At 36.6% G+C, this 22,692-nt stretch overlaps 1 protein-coding gene across 3 annotated transcripts in view; it reads right to left on the minus strand.

Annotated features, from left to right (window-relative positions):
• LOC121408502 (P2X purinoceptor 4-like) overlaps positions 1–22,692 on the minus strand; it is a 74,161-nt gene that overhangs the window by 16,574 nt on the left and 34,895 nt on the right. For all 3 annotated transcript variants that reach the window (XM_041599982.1, XM_041599983.1, XM_041599984.1), the window contains exons 7-9: positions 19,991–20,121; positions 19,452–19,478; positions 17,189–17,345 (exon numbers count right to left, since the gene is read on the minus strand). In XM_041599982.1, the coding sequence (XP_041455916.1) occupies positions 17,189–17,345; positions 19,452–19,478; positions 19,991–20,121 (315 nt within the window). The remainder of the gene's footprint in view (positions 1–17,188; positions 17,346–19,451; positions 19,479–19,990; positions 20,122–22,692) is intronic.

Here is a 22,692-nt window from a genome sequence, read left to right on the forward strand (position 1 = left end):
TGGTTAACCAAGAGACCAAATCACAACGTCGTTAGTGGTAAGCGAAGACGCAAACATGGCCTGATTCATTAGTTTCGCTGCTTCCCTTGGGACTAAAGGCAGGCGACACGGATGAATTATCCTGCAACGCGTTGCGGCGAATACAAATGAAGGAAGCAGCATAATTAACTGACGAAAGGGACGCATGTGCGCGTGTCGTGAATCAACAGCGTGTTAATTCGTACAATCACATCTTTCAAACTGGTGAAAAACAATTTGTGTTTATCGAATGTTCACCCGATCTTTAGTAGATGTGAAGTTAGTATTCGGATTTTAAAAAGTGTATTCATCTTAATACTCCTTCTTACCAGAATAAACAGTGTGATTCTGTGTGAACACGCAGTAAGTGCATGAAATTCATCAAGTCAACATGGCGACTGGTACAAATCTTTATCAATTTCACGCAGTGACTGTGCTTTCACACTGGTAATTTGAACATGTTCATAAAGTGTCTGTGTTCACACTATGGTAGTATGCACATATAGTTACTGTGTTCACACTGTATCACACTGTTAATTGGAACGTGTTCACGTAAGTTAATATGTTCTCACTGTTGTAATTGGAACATGCTCATTATAGTCACATTGTGTCACGCTGTGGTAACTGATGGGTGGTAATGTAGTGAATATGTTCATACTTTATCACACTGTGGTCATTCCAGCATGTTTAGATTATGTTTTTTTTCCATTAGAAACATGGTGGTTCTGTCTGTTAAGAAAGGGTGTTTACTTTTATTATTCATAGGATTTTGTTGATATCGCAAAGAAATGACATCATTTAAAGTAGGTACTTTTACAGTTAGAATGGTAATTACCAACTCTTAGACTTCAGAAAACGCTATGAATCTCATGATTGAATTTTATCAAGGTCCAGTCCTTCTTAAAACTAAAACTATACAATTAGCTTTGTGAAACAATCTTGGAAAACTTATTTCATTTACAATTTTTAACTTCAAAGTTAATCTGATTTTTTTTAAATGAATTTGCTTTGTTTGCGCTACTCTATCCTTCAATATGTGAGATTAAGAATAAAAAAGAGGAGCGTGATCAGAACTAAAATAATTAGCCAAGTACGACATTATGTGATACGCTGATATTCCAAGGGGATGCTTTTATGAACAGACGTCACTGACTTCAAACCTTCCGAAGAAAAGGCGGGACAGTTGAGAAAGAGGTTGCCATTTTAGGTACAACATGAAAAAATACCGATTACAAGGAATGTGAGACCCTCAGGCTTGACGTTAGGGACAATTAACAAGGTTATGACGAGAAATAGGAGTAGTCCCCCCGGAGAGCACACAAGAGCACTTTGTGGGGAACACTCAAATTATGAAAGGCATGCACAGGGATGAACAGAGCGAGATGAGCAAACTCAGCGTTGAGGTTTAAAGTCGTCGAGTGATTATACAAGCTTAAATAATATAATAATATAAAAAACCGTATAGTCCTATAGAGTTTTTGAGGGAACCTCTTTCATTGTTTATAGACGTTTGTTTATTTCATTTGTGATGTTGATTGGTTATCATTATACAATGGGTAATGATATCTTAAAACCTACAATCATGACCTCTATTTAATATTCTATTTTCTTCCCCTTTCTTTTCAATTATGGAGCATTACAAAGAGAACTTTATTTTTCCAATATGGATTTTAGGAGCAGTCTCCACAAAGCACGGGTCTTCGCGTCTTCTTGATAGTATGGAGTTGAGCCGTAATTTGGCTCCCCTTTTCGTGTCGACATACTTTGAAAAATATTAAATGAATAATTAAGGTATTTTTTCGAAAGCACTGGCCTACAGATGGGGAGAGGCTTTTAACGACTAAATTTTGTAGTATAAATTTTTGTAGTAAAAATGTGGAAATTTTTGCTCGCTCGCTCGCAATTTTTTTTAAAACAAATTTTACGCGATATGCAATATCTAGCCTCCTCAAAATGTTTACCTCATTACGCCACTGCCCGAAAGTCAATTTGATTGTGTGATTTGTAATTCAATGTAATAATAATAATAGCTGTAATTATATTATTATGAGGATGCAAAGAGCTGCTATTATCACCCCGGCTTTAGCTCGAGCTACCAACACCGGCGCTCAGTGCATGCAAGGATTTAATCCTGCTGAAGGAAAACAAGCCATGATAAGGATTCGAGCCCACGACCCTCTGTTTGAAAGGTGAGAGTCAGAACCACTAAATCACGAAGAAAGGAGATATGTTGCAATGTAGGCTGTGCAGATCTCAAAGTTTGTGCCGAATTGGTGACGGGATGAAAAGTGAAAATATAAACGTTCAGTTATATTCTCTTGAACAACGATATTATGTATCCCATCAACTACTAGTGCCCTACTGTGAATTTTCGTTTCCGAATTTAGCCGATTTTGAATAGAAACTAAATCATTTACTAATCTATTTATCAAAGGTAAGGGGGAACCTAAAGTGCACAAACGCACACACTCCTTGACAAATAACCGAGGATATCAATACGAAACCACTCTCTGTTCGGCCCTCCGGTCATTGCCGACTTTATCCGATCTTCCGAGAAGTTACTTCATTCATTATCTGACTAATCTTCGAGGCTTATTCTGTCACTTGATACCTTCGATATGGTGTAAATGAATCTTAAATGGACTATAATCTTCCCCATCTATGTTAGAAAGTATCGATCGTGTATTTCCTGGAGAAATCATCGTTATGACGCCACAAAAATCTAAGCAGTGTTTGCACTGCCTCGTTAATACCAAGTGTATCGCTTGTTGAAATTGTGCATACTCATCAAACGTGGTTCTGTAATATCAAAGGGAAATGAAACACAAGGAAGTATAAGAAGTACTTGTCGGCCTCTTATGGAAGATTTTGAAGAAAAAAAAGGGTTTGTTCCACTCGAGGGACATCATAAGTTAAGTAATTTTCACCCTGGGGGTTGAAAATATAATTGATTTCGTGCGCAAGTTGGGTATAGGTATTAATTTACAGAATTAAAAATCCCGATTTGGAATATTATTGGATTTTTATCTGGGCATGCTAACTCTGCGGGGACAGTATGTGGTTTATTGATTTGCGTAAGATATACTTCACATAATCCTGTTACATGCTGCATAGCACAGTTGTATTAAGTATAACGTTAATTTTGTACAGGGGCTAGTTGCATAAAGATTTGCGTTTAAACTAAACAGATCAAACGCAAGTCCCAGTGTACATCGAAAATAAAATTGCAATTAATTTTGCGGTAGCGATTGTGGCCCTGGGGGCGTTTCATAAAGCTGTTCAAAAGTTAAGAGCGTCTTTAAGAACGACTGGTGATCCTTTATTGTGGTAAATGGTATATTCATTGGTGATGGTTGCGCTCGTAAGAAAGGTTCACCAGTCGATCTTAAAGTCGCTCTTAACTTACTATGAAACACCCACCTGGTGGGTGTTTCATAAAGCTGTTCGTAAGTTACGAATGACTTTACAAACGACTGGTGATCCTTTCTCCGGATACATAGTGTATCCCTATGAAGCTGTCTTAGCACCTAAGAACATGTTCCAATCATTCGTAAAACCGTGCATAACAGCTTCATGAAACACACATCTGGGACTCGTTGCATAAAACCTTTGACATAAAAAACTCTGGCAAAGAAAATTATGCCCCTGAAAATTACACATTAAAAATCTCTGGCAAGATATTTGCTCAGATTTATATGGCAAAAGTTTTTATGCAACGGGCCACTGGTTTGGAACTTGTTGTGGAGGTAAATACAATTTATGCGCTCATCGCCTTTTTGTAATGAAATAAGTAGCCACTTAATATGGATTGTACGATGCAGTTTACATTATTCTTCACTTGAAATAAAAAGCGAGGTAAATAATCTCTATAAACTGAGTAATGATCATTTTATTTCAGGAATGCTTCTGTTTATAAGAAACATGTCTTTACCTTTAATCATTTTTAGGATTGCTATCCTTGCATTAAACAGATTAATGTGCTATATTGGTAACATTGCTTCATTAGTCTAAATGAACGTTTTTGTAATCGGATTCTGTGTCCTTTTACCTACCAACGAATTCTTTTTCAAGGAGTTAATTTTTACAGTCTATGATCATGGGAAATCACATTAACCTTCTCGTGTGTTGTAAGAGGATTAACCTGATTTGGCAATGTCTGGTGTTCTTTGCAACTGAACGCGAGTTTTTTTCAAGAACAAAAATTGTCTGCAAATTTCAACCGTCTCTCGTTGAACTTGAACATAATCGGACAAATCATGGACTGTTAGAACGCCTGCTGTCCATTTTCATCTTGAAAATTTCCCCTCGAAAACATTTGGGAGACAACGGAGAGAACCAAAATATAGAATATATAAAAGTGATTGGAATGTTCTAAAGTTATCCATACGGAAATAATCAACGAACAAATTCTCGTTTCTTATTTTAAGTCAGCAATAAAATTTAGGAAACACATCGTGAAATAAATCAAGAAATATTATAGATGGGACAATGCGCCTTGCCCCACGACCTTCCTCGGAGATCATTTGAAAATTGCCGATTTTTCACTCACAATCGTTTCCTTGTCCTTTCATAAGATTTCCTTTTACAAACTTACAAGGGTGGGTGGGGCCAGCGTTATAGAGGGGGGATACAAGACGACACAAATATGGCGTCACTATTTTGTAAATATGACAGAAGTGTTATCGAGATACAAAACACAGACATCGTTTTGTGCTCCTCTCCCTTCTTCCTATTATTGTACATCTTGTCCTCTTCATAATTTGTATTATTTAAACTAAGGGGGGGGGGTGATCGTCCCCTATCCACCCCTGTGGTGCCACCGTGAAACCAAATGAAACCCCAAATCAATAATCTGCAATAGCTATCCGCCAAAAAGCTGTTTTAGTACTCTTCCCTTTCTCCGCAAAGTACTTGGACATGCAAATAAAACAATAACAGAATTTCTTTACGCATAGTAAAAGCGTTTATTTGCAGTCTCAGAATGCTTTATCTATCGCTTCATAGAAGGAATCCTTGAAATCTAGAGGATCCTGGTGGAATATAGTACTTCAGATATCGATTGGTGAATCCTCAGGTCTCATCCGACCGAATGGGATTTGTGAAATAAGCAGTTTTTGTCTTATTCTTCATCCGTTTATTAACAGACTACCACTTCTGTACAGAGGAAGGGTAATCAATATTGTTGCTATTCCAATGTATGCATTTGAAATTGGAAATTGAAATCGAGTATTGATATTTATAGATAATTGCAGGTCGTTCCTGAAAATGCGTGAAAATGTCTTGAAAATTCACGTGGCAGGGAACCCGGACGGAACTTTGATTTTAAAAGATACATAATAAAGAAAATGACATGCGTCTTAGTAAACACGGAGAAAGAAAATTTCAAAATAATATTCACTCTGTCATTACGTAGGTTTAATTTTTGTCTGAATTCATGGGAAGGTCAACTTTTGTTGTTCTTTTTAACAGAAGATTAAATTTTTATCTGCAAATAAATGAGGAAGTTAAAACCGAATTCACATAGTCATGATGAACGTAGCCATTACTTCATGTATGAAATTAATTTTTTTTATGATTTATATAGATAATTGCGGAATTGAGATTCATGACGGTAATCGTTCTGAATCTTAGACCGAAGACCCATCAGAAATTAATAGAATCATTTAGATAGCCCGCACCACAAGCACGACTAGGATGAACAGCATTTTTTTTTTTTTGGGGGGGGGGGGGTTGGACATGGCGAGGGTGGTAAAGACAATTTACACAGTTTCTATTTATAAAGTGATGATTATAAAAAAGGGTGAATAGATAAACAAGCAAGTTCAGGGGCGGATCCAGGATTTTCCAAAGGGGAGGGGGGCACATTTTCAAGAGGAAAAAAATTGACAAGCCCGCCTCAAATATAAATAAATAAAGGTTTTTATAAATTTCGTCCACCAAAAAAATTGAAAAGAAAGAAAAAAAGGCCTTCATCTTTCAAAGGAGGGGGGCACACTTCCGTTTTAACGGCATTTTTGCATTACAAATTGTAATTGTGCCTCTCAGGGAGAAGGGGGGGGGGGGGCGCACGGGCCGGCTTTGCCCCCCCCCCCCCCGACAGTGAACAAGTTTATTTGAAAAGCGATACGACACTACATGTTGCAAATCTGAATGATTCTTTAAAGAAAAAAACAATTACGATTGTCTCTCATACTAATTGGTGTAGTAACAACGTTAATACACACTTCGACACCCCTTTTTGCATCCTTGCGTACCTCTATAAACTGATTATAATGGATATGGCCTTGCACGAAAATAGCAAGATCTTGTAGATTTAAACATGTTGCTAATCGCCGCCAGTCATATTTTCACACTTGCAATGCTGCTAATTCGATAACACATTGGTCACTGGCCGAGCTGGCCAGTATGAGAGTCAATGCACTATAATGAAGAATTTAATGCATTAAAAAATATATATCTATTCTTTGTATAATATTTTTGTATATTATTTGTTGTAAACATGTATATTACACCTACTGGCTGCAAATCACGTATTGCCGATAAACCATTATTATTCTACAGCATTCTATTGTATTTGTCATCACATAGCTATATCACACCTTGATACCCGAGTGTCTATTCCCCCAAAAGAACCCCTTTGAACTGCATCCACTAAACAGTGATAACCTTTCTCCTCATTAGTCAACCACAAAGAAGAATATACAACTAGATCAAAACTGGCACGTAATGTTTCTAGTTTGCTACATCTTGAAAGATCCCTTCTCCATCGTCTCAATCCTTGCCTTATTGGTTGAAAAGAGGGAGAAATAGATGAGGAAGACAGCGAAAAACGGCGCAACACGAGCGTCACTTTTGGAATCGTCACGGCGCCGCAGGATGGGGGCCCAATGTTTGTAGAGCTCTGCCTGAGGATCTCGGCACCCCTCGCTGAGATGTCCCGCTGAGTAATTGACAATTATTACTGCGTTTATATCATTTGAGTTTATGTGCTTTTATGCGTGGGCGTACGGGGAGATCCTCGCATCAATTTCGAGCGATGGTGCGTGTTAATCAAAGAACAAGAAGAAGGAAAGAAGTAAGACAGAGGAATGATTCCAAATATATTACCCCGCAGTATGGTCGAGTTGCAATTGGGCATGGACATGAAGTGAGGGTGATTTATTCAAGCCCTAACGGAGGAAAATACCCATTGGCCATGTTGACTGTCGCTGGTTATTCATCTGTTTACTTAACACAGACCGTGACAGACACGGTGTGGTCCCATACGTTATCTTCTGTGTTGTCCCTCACCTAAAGGGCTTCGATTGCACATCGCATCCGTATTGTGACTGCAGATGAACCACTGTCAAAGGAGATGTTGAATCAGCACTGAAAAACTAGGTTGTTGTTTCATGGTTGACTTTGTCCGAGCTCAAAGGCGGGAAGTATCGTCCATGACAATCGGCAAGGACATGCGCACGATTTTATCCCCTTTTCACATGTTTGAGAGCCAAATGATAGATGCAGAGGATCAAATTCTGAATCTGCCCTTCGGATGGTGACGTTACATGTCGGTTTCAGAAGAAAATAATCATTTCTGATTTGACACAAATCCTCTGTTAAAAGCTCATTAAGATTTTAAGTATTTTTTGTGTGTATCTATTGCGTGTGTGTGCGTGATTATAATTTGTGCGTGTTATAACTCTATGGTAATGAGTTATTATTACTCATGCTATTACTAAAAATTAATGTATGAATTTTTTTTTTTAATATTTTGTAGCTTTTGTTTTTACGGACTTGCTGAAATACAGCCTCGTCGGCCACGTTTTTTAAACCTATTGAAATGAATAAAACAAACAAAACTCAAACACAAACAGACCCAATTCCGAATTTTTACATGAAGAAAATAGTTACAGAAGAAATAACGTAATAAAAACCCATTGTTGAGAAGTATATGACGAAAAGTGAATCAAGCCTATTCACTGAAGCTCTTATCTAAAAAAGAATGAATTAAACAAAACAGTCGGTGTGTTTCAAGACGTAATTAGATCTTTAATACTCGATTGACAACACACGGACCTTATTTGATTACGATTAGTCCAATATGTGAGATTCGTGAGAAGCCATCTGCCCGGCCTATCCACGGGCACTTTAATCCTATGGGGTCCGTTTCATAAAACTGGTCATAATAACAAATTTTCAAGTAATCCTTCAAACTGATTGGCTGATAGTAAATATTAGAATTATGCATTTGGTATTATGTGAACGGGACCTTGGTCCTCTTATCTCTCTTTTATCATGTTCATATTAAATCATTCTGCTTTATCTTTAAAATTCGGACACCTATTACATGGTTACACTTTTCTGTACTAAATAATTTTTGTCGGGATAGACATCTCTCTACATAATGACATTCTAACATTCTACATTGTAAATATGCCTACGTGGTTTTACGCATTCAATATTCACTCAATGTAATGAAAACCTTCATCCAAGATCACATAACAACAAAATGTCAAACATCAGTAAAAAGAGAACTCATGGAACCCACTAATTGAAAGAGTTGTAATTTCGCATATCAGTGACGATCCTCTGCGGATGGTGTCGGGGATGGTGTCTCATTATGTACTTCATTATCTCGCTTTTCTCTTTGGTAGAAAGCAAGAAGCTAGTTTAGGCGTCGCAGAGAGCTGTATCTTATGGTAGTGTCAAAGAGACAACAACCAAACATCCAATGCATGCTTCAAGGTAATGTTAGCCCGAAATTTCCCACGCCCTTATATAATTTATATTATCTTGCCAGTATATTGCATTGCGATTGTGGCCACAAGGAAGGAACTAAAGATTGAAATGTTATAGTGGGAGGAGATGGACTGGAGAAACGAAATCTAAACTGCCACTGGGAAAAGTGACTGCAAACGTGTCGATGAACATGATGAGTTAAAATAATAGAAAAAATAGAAATAAATCGATACGCACATTTGCATTTTATCGCAAAGAACAGAATATCAAAAGACTACAATCGTACATTGGATGAAAAAAAATCCACTGTACTTTACATTTGGGAATTGGGTATGCCTGTCCTTAATTATAAGTTTGGATCTATACTCCATCCTTGATGGGTTTTTTTAATGGCATTTAGGACCAATGTGCATTGTGCATACTAGCAGAAAAAAAACACATTGGCTGCAGAAAGTGTTTCTGTGTAGATATTACGGGAAACAAAAGATAATGACTCTTAGAATTTAGAGTAAAAATCCTGATACATTTTCCCAATCTTTGCAGGCCAAGTCATTAAAGGTCTTTGTCGACCATTCACACGATCATGACCTGTAAAGCGGTAGAGACATTATATACTTCACATAAAAATACACCTCAGGCATGAACCATTAAACTCGTATTAATTCCAGCCACGCATGCGCACTCCCAACCACAAGAATATAGACTTTGATAAAGGGAACGTTTATCATGTTTATGGAAACACCACATTTTTGCAGACGATGCACGGTTTTCCGATCATGATAGATTATAGATGGTACCAAAGTCGTCAAGGTTCTGTCCGGAGCAATTAAAAATATGGTTTATCAGAATAGGACTAAAATATAGGCTTGTAATATCATTCTTTTTGAAAATCGTTAATATGAACGGTCATCTGAGGTAAGGTAAAGCTATTTAGATTAAACATTCTACGGGCATAGTATGCCATCGTCGTCATTTTCTTTTGTATCTGCGTCATTACACTATGTAGAAGGACCAGCAAAAAAAGGTTCGCCGTGTACAATAGTGTATGGTACATGTTCTGACATAGGCCTGGCTAAATCAGTAAGGGAAGGGAACCACATCATTGTATATAAATATTGCTACTGTACAACAAACTCTGTATTTATCTTTAGATTTCATTCCTTTCAAAGAATCTATTTAACATACGAATCATTAATTTTTATCGTTTTTTTTTCTTCATGTTATTTTTCTTTTACTTCCGCCTGTAAATTTATTTAATGTCGAGGAAGTCTTTTCTCGGTAAACTCAGTAATCTTCAAATGATCTTCATTTCTAAAGTAGTGAAGTAAATGCCTGGAGAGTGTTTCATGAAAATGTTTTATCCAACAGTTACCACGGTAACAGCGCTTGTAAGCCAATCAGAATCAAGGAAAGTTGTCAGATCTTACAACTTGTCGGATGAAAATGTTTATGAAACACTCCTTTGATTTCCGATGTCATTTTTAATTTGGGTCGTGCAAATATTGATTAAAAGAGAAAATAAAATGGAAGACAGATCGCAGACGAATGGAACAATTTAAAAAATGTCAATCTCTCTTATATAGCCTGTTGTATGTCTTTCCATGGCGGGGATTCTTCGGGCCGAATAGATAAAAAAAAAATGGTAAGGAATGATCCTTAAACTGGCAACAATTAATTCCATGCATTTTGAGATTATCTTATCACGGTGATAATTATTGAAAATAATCCTGGTGTAGTGGTTCTGACACTCGTCTTGCTCTCTGAAGTTCTCGAGTTCAAATTCCTTTATAACGACAAATTTCCTTCTCATCTTGCTGCACTTGACCCAGGTGAGGTAAATGGGTATCGGCAGGAAAAAAATTCTTTAAAAAAACCCAAATACAGCAGCGCCTTCTGCTTGATGAGAAGGTGGATGTGTGCTCCGGATGGATACCAACTATTTACATCAAAACAACGCGATGGAATAATTAAAAAAATATAATTATAGAAAGCCCTTTATGACTTACATCTCTTACCAATATGAAATATCTGAAACCTGACAATCTCTTAAAATTCTAACTCATCCAAAGAGTTTAAGATCTTTACTTGATTTTAACGTATTTATATTCATGGATCTTCATGACAAATCAGTTACCGATCTCTGGGATTGGGGAAAGTATTTCCACTGTGATTTATAACAGTTATCGAACCAATTTCATGGGTTTTTTTGTTGTTGCAAGTCTACATGTTCAGCCGTGTAAGTTTCGCATCTGTTTTTTTTTGGTCATGAATCGATTTTACATCCTCTAAATCACGTCATGATCTAAAGAACAAAGAGCATGTCCTTGAATTATCATTCTACCCCACTTTCAAACGTCACTAATCATCATGCCATCGATCAAACATAGCAAAATCAGCCGTCATCATAATTGACGTCACAGTCACATCAACGTTACAGATTCCAATCCGATCAAAGCGATTGCGTCAGGTTGATGATGCTGCAGCAGAGGAGGCTGATGCGATTGCAGTACACATCGGTCGATGTAATACATATCACATGCTAGTATATGTTGATATGTCTGGGAATGGGAAGCTATTATCTCATATTTTTTTTGAACAATAGTGCATGATTTACACAGAGGACTTTGTTTTCATATTGATCTATCATTATGTTTATTTGTCATAGAATAACTCATTGGGTATATGAGGGTTTTTTTCTATCATACTGTATGTATTTTGTCATTCTTTGAAGTACGGAGAAGAAACAAATGATACATAATTTGTAAGATTAAATTGTTTAATCTTGGTACATTTGGGTTGAATAATACAAAATCTGCACACACTTCGTTCTCTTTTGCGCATTTATCATAAAGTTATTCAGCAATTAAAAACAAAATGAAACGGGAATCGACAACCACTGGCATGTATGGGACGGACATATTTTTAGATTTTTCCCCCTATATGTATTCTGCTCTTTCAATAGTTTTGTTTTGGGGTGCTAATACGCCATTGTAGACCGCATTTATTCCACGGGCATCGTAAGAAGAGAACAAAAGCAGCAAAGAAAGTGGAAGATAATGACCTACTCTTGAAAGGTTTGATTGTAGGAGTGCGCGCGCGTGTGGGTGAGAGACAAAATTAACGAAAGAGAGAGAGAGAGGGAGAAAGAAATAGTAAGAGGGGACGGCGTGAGTGAAAGAGGAAGGGGGTAGGGTTATGATATGGAGGTAGAAAGATGACCACTATTTCGAGTATTTATCTGAGAGATGTGCTAGATGTTATTTTTGCAATCCAAACGATATACGACTTTTCGGCTTGTGGAACAGCGGTTAAGAATTGTGTTTGCTAAAAGAATGTGGAGTGCAGTATGCAGGCTCGAGTGAAGACACAAGAGTACTAGATGGGCTTTAAAAAGAATATCAATTGTAAAACTAACGCGATTGCCCTTGAGAAAATACTTCGTTGTAGATTGACCGAGTCAATCCCAACTGTAAAAGGAAATCTATCCATGACATATTTTTTTTTCTCTGCAGGAAATTTGCACAATCTCCCTAATGAGTAAACACAAATAATCACATTGAACTTTCGAGAGAACGACGAACGTATTGAATATACATCATTCCTAGTGAATATTGTGAAAAAAACATGCATTTTAGTTGTTGACGTTGCGGACCATCCATAGTTATGGTGATCGGATCAATGGTTACTCTTCGAAAGACAGGGCCAATATGTGTTATCGACTGTAGATATGAACGCTCTTTTCAATGAAAAACGTTTGACCTTAATCCGAAAAATATGTCATAAATATGTATATATTTTTTTAATCTCCATTTATTTGAATGAAGGATAAAAGATCACTGTTGATTAAAGGCCTTGTTTACGGGTATAAGTGGCGTGGCCAGGGATCGAACCCCGGACTTTCATCTGTCAACTCAGGCACCTTAAACCAATCTGGCACGGTACGTCCACATTCAGATCGTATCACATCTGATAGTAGAAAGATAGACACTGAATATGGACTCATATTTATCCCACAAAATGAGTTCTGTTTGTGAATTTATTTATAATTGTTCAATAATAACAGAGTAGAAGAACAGACGAAAGGGAAAAGAAAGAGCAAAGATGAGAAAAGGGAATTGGACAAACTTATCGGATGCTTTCCCATTCATTGTCATAATACCTGTAGCTTCCCCTGCCAACCGACTTAACGGTGCATATATGTGAGACAATAAAAATCGGCGGATATGTATACCCCCTCCCCCAAACACACAGCGTGTGCATCGTATGTCCTTGCTGTGTGCTTAATAATTCATTACGGGGGGTATTACGGATATTTTTCTCTTTCTCCAGCTCGTTTAATTTCGTCATGTAACACGGATTGGGGCAAATGTCTTTTGAAGTTTCCATGTGAATGCAACGCATCAGACATGATACGATCTAAATGTTATCCACACCACAATTTGCCACATACTTAAATGTAAAGATCAATTCGTTTCCTCTTCTTCCTTCACGTGCAATCAAAAGGAGTACCGTAAATAATGGAACCAAGTCAACTGGCATGGAATTAACAAGATGACATTCAATTTCTTTGACAGACTTCGGACAAGATTCAACATCTTTGGAATAAACGAGGGGAAAATTCACGTCCCTGTGGAGCTTCATGCTGACAAGACGATTTATCACGTGGTTTCGAGGCATTCTCCACCCTCAAAAGTACATAGTGATCAGCAATTGCACTTTTCACATCGAAATGATATGTAATGGTATCTACTGATGCATTTAGTCATTCTTCTTCAAGAAATTAGCCCTACTGAAGGAGAGTGCTATTATCCATCTTAAAAAAACCTTGAAATTAGAAACTTGTAAATTGTGCAGATTTAACAACCCTTTCGCCTCCCTCTGGTGTAAGCCTACATTTTGTCATCAGTATTCTCATTGCCTTGGCTATTCCTTGAAGATACTTGATTGATTTTTAAATGTACTATTCATATTCCAATTCGTATGCTTGTACGTTCTAAGAAATGAAAGTGACCATACTTATGAATGCAGTAACCCATCTCATTTCTTGAGCCCCCCTTTGCTCCCCAACCGTGGAACATCTCCGGTTTCAATTATTGTAGCGGGGTGTTAGTTTCGTATATACAACCATCACCGGGCGATGAATGTTATTAACAATATGTCATGGGTTGGGTGTGCATCAGCGTCAAGCCTCTTATATTCTTACTATTACCCGCCCGGTGACACTAATTGCAGTCGCTTTTAAAAGAGGAATGTATAAATGGGCAATGCTGACAGGCTGTCTGAATAAAGCTTTTACATCATCAGTACGGGTTCCTTCAGCTCAAGAATGAATTAGGAGGGTAAAAAGCCACATATGGACCAGGTGCGAGGGCAAAGTGGGGGTAAAATGTTCACTTCTAGCACATTCCTTTGCGATTGATTTTCTTAACATACTCTAGAAATAATAAAAATAGAATAGTACAAATATGTATAAGTGGGGGTAAAATATTCACATTCCTTTACGATTTCTTTTCTTAACATACTCTAGAAATATTGAAAATAGAATAGCACCAATATGTATACCTCTGGCATTTATGGGAAATGCAGTGCACCATCGATACTTGTATATATATATATACCTATATTTTTCAAAAGTGCAGTCTTTAAGGAAGCTTATTGAATACCGCAATTTTGAAAATATTTGACAGCCACACACTGTAAAAACTGTGGTGTTAAAACTGACACCAGTTGGTGTTAATAGTGGACCACACCTTGATGTGTTAAAATTACACCCTAGAGATTGAACATACCACCACAGAGTGTAAATATAACAACCAAAGGTGTTTTTATACACCTATAGGTGTTAAACTTACACTGTCAATTTAACACCGGTGTAAAATATCTGGTGTGGTGCTCTATGTACACCGGTTAACACCACAGTTTTTGCTGTGCACCATCCTTGATGTATGCGGTGTTGTCAGACAAAATTACGAGGGATTTTCTCTTGTCTTTTTCTTTATACTTAAGAATAATTATCATGTAAGTGTTTATGATCTGCTTATTTATAATAGTGTGCCTGATTTGTTTTAGGTAGTTATGCAATAGCTGCATGATGCCACAGAGATACCAATTCCCAAATGCCTCAATTAAATTAAATTGATAGATAACTGAGCGATATAAAAGTCTTGCTCGTTATGAACGCATTGTTGGTGTGAATCATGCTATATATTTCTAAAGAATTAAGACAAATTGAATGAGTAAACCATTGAGTGAAACAAAAGCCTCGTTCATTATGAATGAGATGTTGCTGTGAATTATGTTATATATTTGTAAAGAATGTGTGCAGAGGATATTTTCCCCTTACAATGAATGCTTCTGGCATTCATTAATTTTATTCAAAGTTTATGTAAAGCCTAAACCCGTTACACTTCAGTGTCTCAAGGGCTTGTTAGAGATGTTGCTTTCCTTTTCCCGAGTGGGAAATATCAGATAATATTCTTAAAATTCAGGCATTTTTGTTTTTCAGATTATTTTATAGAGGCAACCTCTTTAGCAATGTTGGAACGGACTATTTGTATCAAACTGCAAAAAACAAACAAACAACAAGCTGGAATAAAAAGCATGTCTACAGATCGCATCCAAGAAATAGTTGGGAGGAGGGAGGGGGTCATCAAAGGTCGCGGAAGCTTTCCAAGAAAAATGAAGAATCAATTTTATTATCATCGAATATGTCCACACGCCAGTACGAAATTAGAAAATTCAGAATTGTCAAATTGCTAAAGCAGTAGACGGAGAGTGATAATTTCCACGTGGATATTAAACTATTTACAATTTACCAGGCTACTAATGTTGTTAGGCCGCTGGAATTTGTGTATATGTACAATTGCGATTCAATAATGGTCTAATAAAGCAAAGATTGTTCTTTTTATTATGTCGATTAAAATGCACATCATAAGAAACGTAATATCTCAATTGGAGGCGCCAGGAGGAATAAGTATGCCAATTATGTTATTTGATTAAAAGGAGAACTCGATTTCTAGCACTAGTCAACTGGAGAAGGCCTTTCAATAAAAATACTAATCTCTCGTCTTACTGCTGGACGTGAAAAGTAATTGAATGACAAATATTTTCAAATCATTTTCGATCACGCGTCTCAAATCTTATATTGTTTCCTAATATTCAGGAACGGAGGACAAGGGGGGGGGGGCTTAATATTTTTATTATCTTGATTTTTTGTGTGTCCCCTGTGGTAGATCCCCCGCTCACACCACTCCTACATTATACAAAATAAATATATGTGAAACATATTTTAGATAAATGGAACAAAAGTCCCTTCTGACTTAAAAAAATATCTCCTCGAGTACAAACTGATTACTTAGAGGTCAGGGTGAAGCCCCTTCTTTCATCAGGGGTATGAAATTTTGTCAATTACGGATGATGGTATACCTTTCTACTTCATGAAGTTGCAAGTCTATAGTCACTATTGGGAAGATTAGAGAAGCGCAATATAGCAATTAGGGGTAAATGTCAGCATGTGTGGATCTAGGAGGCCGAGTGGCAATATTCTCCTCTCGACCCTTGCTTAGCTTGCCAAATTTTGTGTCATGGGGGAAATTCTCAGCGTTAGTATGGTTTTCTTCTTCTTCTTGGAAGGCCATTTCTTTTAAGTCCCCCTACCCCTTTATAAAATATTAGATTCAGAGAGTTAATGGAAGATGGAAAGATTTTTAAAGGGAACGTCGATCTGGGCAAATAACATTTATTTGCGGCATAACGGAAAAAAAAAGTTTTTATATTTCTTACAAATAATATTTATCTTTTTGGGAAAATTGTAGCTTCAGATATTGAAAATAAAAATCCATTCATAAATGGATTTATAATAAATCATTCAACCTGACTCCGCACTTTCGGTCACATTATTTCCGTTACATGATGCTGAAAATGGAAACAGAAATACTTGACCAACATGAAATGATCCCATCCCTTCCTCCCACGTAAATATATATTAATCATGGTTATGACATGGCATACATAGTACGGAGCCCGTGAACATGATGAAGTCTATTCAGTTATATCGAATATAATAACAACTTTAAAATACGTCACTGACATATATTATTTCACCATTATCAAAGCGCAGCATTTTCATACACTATCTCAGTCACGTCACCTGCAATTATTGCACGATCAATCACTCACTGCTTATCACATGACACTGTCCTCACATGACCCTCTCACGTGATTTTACCATGCCCCATATTTTCTTTTCATATACCAGGGCGAGAAGAGACAAATGTGAAAATATACCATCAAATATTCTCATGTCAAAAAACACTTGTCGCCAACATTCACTTTCGTGTCCATATCGAATTACTACATCATTAATCACACGTCACGAAACATTTTTGTTCATTCCAACCTTGACTCAAACATTCCATTTGTTCAATGATCACGTGACTTGGAATCTTACCAATGAGAGGAGAGCAACGCCCGATGCAAAGTTTAACATGAGCGGTACGATGTCGAACTTGCCGGCGACCCCGGTGATCTTGACTTGGAAGAGTATCCCGTAGGCCTTGGTCAAGTCTCGGTACTCCGTGTTGTTGATTCTGTAGAATTTCCCAAATCTGGGTAAAAGTGAAACCTGATTCATTGGCTATTAGTGACGTAACTCGGTCAACACGTATTGAGCGCATAACTTCACATTTAGCTGCTTTGAGTTTTACGTAACCGTGGTGGCGTTCCTTAAGTCTGATTTTTTTTACTTTTACTGCCTAAAAATGATACCTACTCTCAAAATAATTAATAAAAAATCAAACTTTATTAATTTCAAAGTGAGATCAAGATGATGACTTCTCACATATATTTTTTTAATTTTTTTTAAACAAAATGATTTGGATGACTCAAATGACATGCATGTGAAATGGGGTAAGGTCCAAATTAAACACATTTTTGACATTGTGCTCTTTGACAAATCCAGACATCTATTTCACACAACACCACGGCTACAAGCCAAATACGTGTACATGACATCACTAATAGCCACTTGCTGCATCACAATATACATAAAATCACAATTCATCAAAAAAATAATAAAAGTAATAAAATAAAAAAAAAGGAAGAGAGTATACAGGTCAAGCAGGCTTGTGGTAAATTGTTGCATGAAAAATCCAATGAAACTTTTTATGTTTTTTTTTTGGAAAATTAATTATTCGCCCTAGGAGCTTCGGACATGATCTCGTCCACTTTGGTAAGTGTAGTATATTTCCCCCAAAACAGAAAATGTAATGAAAATTAGAAGGTTGTGGCATTTTACAAGTCGGTTATTCTTTTAACCTATTAGTGGAAACACCATCGGTCGGTTAGGAGTCGGTCTCGTCAATGAAACTGAGAACATGATATCGTACCAACAAAACCGACTACAAACCGAACAATGGTATGGTATTGTAAATAGTGGTCTGGAGTCGGTTTTCGCAGATGGGATTGTTGCATGAGATGTTCCTTTTCTAACTAGGAAACTATTCGCAACCGTTGCCGCCGCCACCACAACAGCATCACAATTTAGGAGACGTCGCGCTGCTTTATCAGACTATTATTTTGTTTATTTCTTCACAATAAAGCTTGACCTCTATACCTGTTTAGACGATAGTGCCAAAAGTACAAAAGAAAGCTTTCCAAACAATTATCCAATTCCATCAACAAATTGGGAAGGGATGGATGAGAAACAAGGGAGAAAGATAAACAAGAGAAATAAGGGGGAAAATGAACGATGGATCATGGATGATGTAACACATGGAATCAACTCGTGCGTCATTTACTAGCAAGTAGAAGACAGCCTTTGTTTACATTGCATTGATTTCAATCAAATAAAAGCTACCATGTTTTCGAACAGTCATTAATTACATCAGTATTTTCCAAATGCTTTCAACAAGTGACAGACGTTCCACAACCAGTTTGAGCTGGATGCATTTAGATCAAAAGACCTCCAAAGCTTGTTTAGCATTATCACTCAACATGACATCCTGTAGCTATTATCTGGACCATCATTGTCATTTTCAAATGGGGATGCTTTGATAGATAAGTATTTTGATTATTATTTAATGTGAATTGTGCCGATAGATTTTCACTTAACCTTTACACATCCATGGCAACATGATACACATTAATCTGCATAGCTCTGAGTGATACACTGCAAAAATACCCGTGTTGATTTAACACCAGCCCGGTATCTATATCGGAAAACATCAGAAAAGTGTTGAAACAACACCAGTTTAGAATCAGATGTATCTCGTTTTGAAACTGATAAGTTGTCTTTGAATGCCTATCTGGGGTAAGCCTAAATGATGCCGAAGTTGTGCTTTTAAACACTTCTCTGGTGGTTTCCGATATAGATACCGGGCTACTGTTAGATCAACACCGGTGTTTTTGCAATGTAAATGGTTAAAATGTTTTTACGCATAACGTCGACTTCTTCACCATAAATGAAATGAACATTTCCAAAGAAAATAATTTTCTTATGAAAATAAAGTGATATTTTTGTTTTTGCAAATCTCAAGCATATGCTAACCCAGTGCATACACACATAAACACACACTCACACTCACATGGAAATTAATCTACCAAAAAAACTAAATTTCCACGAGCCTAGCTCAATTCCACCTATGTGCCAAACATCATGCCATTGCAAACTACTTGTTAATTTTCTTGATCAAGAACATTAAATAAATACATACCCTACTCTGAGTGGTGTGTCGAGGTAGCTTATTGTTTGATAAGAATAAATAAATAAGTAATAAATTATGGAAGCATAATGTTGCAAATTGGCCTCTTTTGTGATGTTGTTCAAACATTTGCATAATTTTTAGAGCAACTCTATCGACACACTTATTCTTATAAACAAACATAACACATTGCTTGATAGAAATATTCTACAAACTAAGAATAAGGAAATAAACATTTCAGCATGAAAAGTACATCAACAGAGAAGATCAACAGGCTGGCGTCAAAATGAACATTGGATTTGATCGTCGCTCTCCTGCTTTGCCATCCAATCAGTAAAGAGCCTCGGATCACGTGACGTCCAAATTCCGCCATGTCGGACAGTTTGAACAGCCTTGCCTGGTTAGACTCACATCTACACCATCCAGCATTAACTCTACACAAAACTGCGTGAGAGCAAACACAGCAGAACATCACTTTCTCACTACCGATTATCTCGTGCACAAAAGACATCGAGGAAATGCGAGAGTGGAACGTGCAAATATCATATTACCTGAAATTAAAGCCGCCGGCTATCTTTGCATCTTGTTCGTCCGCCCGTATGAAGCGATATTTGGGCAAACAGAGGTTATAGGACATATCTAAATTGCAGTTCCATTGAATGTCGATGGTTATTACCCCGCCCTGTGAAAGAGAAATTTGGAGAAGAGGAGAAACCAAGTTTAGATTTAGAGGTATAGGAAGTCGGTATCTGGGTTGAACCAAATCACGGGAAAGCTGATGCCTCAAGGGAAGTTAATAGACGACAATTTGAGATTGTGATTTGTACCGTGAGAAAGAAATCATTTAATGCCAAGAGAGTGGGCCAGAAACATACGGGGGGGGGGGGTTGGGCGGGGGTGACGGGGTACAAGGATAAAACGCGAGAGAGAGAGAGGAAGGAATAGATAGGGAGACAGAGAAGGAGAAACAGGGGGCAAGTTTTCCTGATTGCTTAACGTGTATGAGTACATGTAACAGGAGAAAGAAAAAAAAGTAACTACGGTGAAGTAGTAAGAAATTACAAGTCGAAAGAATGGATTAGACAAACAAATATCAAGCATGCTATTCTTCCCTAGATTTTTTCATTTGTAATTTGTTCTCTGATGAATTCATTAAAAAATGTAATATTGCTAATCACAAGACTATCTATATAAAGATAATTTGCTGAAATTAAAAAAAAAATAACAATAAAACCTCCATTATTTTTTGTTTAATCCCATATGTTGATAAGCTTGATTTTTTGGTCAATCTTATCATATCTGAAATTTAATGGCCTAGCCTATGAAAACTACACCAAATATGATCGTTCCATTCCGTATCTTTCTTATTTTTTGTTAAAAAGTATCAAAATCTCGACTAACTTCGGAATAGTTAATATGTAAAATGTCTTATGAAAAATTAGTCTGTCTCCTTTGCTGCTTCATCTCCTTTCTATTTCTTTTTCTGCCTCTGGGATAATTGATTAACTTTCCAAGGAAACATTCGAAGTTTCAATGTGGCAAACTAATGGAATGATCATACTGAAAGCAAGAAGAGAGAGGTCTTTTAGAATCTTCTCTAGGATCCCCAGGGGGCAAGCGTCTGCAGGAAATTCATCGGGGATGAGTAGAAACACTCTCCGAAATTCAGGCAAGATAACAATTTATGAGACTATTTGAAAGTAAATCATCTCCATTATATTTTATATTATTTTTTTCATTCATAAGTGCTAGAGGAAACTTAAAGAGTACTTTCCATGGATTTGTCATTGTCTTTTAAATTTTAGAAAGGCTCCAATTCAATAAGAAGAGTTGAAAATAATTATACATTGTTTAAATTTAAAATGATGAAAAAAATAAGTCACTATCTATTAAAGACTTCTAAAAAGCGAGTTGGTTGTGTAAGCATTTTATAGCTGGTTCACAAAACTAGTCGCAAACCATCTTGCCATTAATCATATTTTTGTACTCCTGGGATATGAACACAGCTGCATTCATAACTTACAATGCATACTTTTATCCTGCATTTGTATTAATATATATATATATATTCCGAAGTCGATCATTTGAAATGCCTCACTATCCATTTACGAAATTGCGTTCACTTTGATCTACATACATCGTTTGCATTTGGAACCAATGCAGTCGATCCACATATCAATTCTTCAATAAAATGCCCATTTTTTAAGTCGTTTGCTATATTATTCATGTATTACGTCCAGGCCGATTTTTGTGTTTTTTACAATATGATTACAGAGGAGACCTTAAAACGACGTCTATAACAGTGTTCAATTAAAATGAGATGTTTTTGTTTCATTCAGCAAGCATGAATAAAGTTGAACACGCCTGGGGTAAAAATTAGCACCTCAGCTAGAATTAAATCACATTTTACTCCCATTTATGACGTCATCCGTAACAGAGGGCCAATGCAAAAGAGCAAATTGGCTATTTCGTTTGACGAAGGCTTATTAAACAAATATATTCATCAATGCATATCTAGCACTTAGACAAATTTCGTTGCTCAAATACCTGGATATTGTTTTAATATCTAAACTTTGAGTACAAACACCGGTGCGGGATACGTAATTATCTAAACTACGAGTAGACCTGCATAAACTGAGAGATGAATTAATATTTCTTTTTTATCTAATTACATCATAAACTCGTTTGTTATGCACATGTAAAATGCTTTCATGTTTTTGTCATGTTACAAACTAATCACAGATAGATGGCATATATACGCGTAATGTGTTTTTGTTTCATTCAGCAAGGATGATTACAGCTGAACGCACCAGAGGTAAATTAGCACATCGGCTTTAATCAAATAACATCTTACTCCCATTTATGGCGTCATTCATAAGAGGACCAATACAAAATGACAAATTAGCTTTTCCATCAAACGAAATACTATTAAACTAAAATATGTATACATACAATTAATGCATATTAAAAGTCGATTTTATTGCTCCAATTTCCGTGTATTCATACATGAAATTTTAAGCACATAAACCATTAAGGTGAAATTATCTCAGTTCAAAGTACATTTAAGAAAAATGTTAGTCTATAATGGCGGCGGCTGGTGAACCTTACTTGATTAAATATGCATTAACCAGTCCGCGTATAGCGAATCATTTATACATAACCATTCACTCAGAAGCAACTTTTATCTCGATTATTTATAGTACAGAATATAGTCAAGAATCAATGTCACGGTACTTTTAATTCTACTTATTCT

This window comes from Lytechinus variegatus, chromosome 2 (assembly GCF_018143015.1).
Source record: "Lytechinus variegatus isolate NC3 chromosome 2, Lvar_3.0, whole genome shotgun sequence".
NCBI lineage: Eukaryota > Metazoa > Echinodermata > Echinoidea > Temnopleuroida > Toxopneustidae > Lytechinus > Lytechinus variegatus.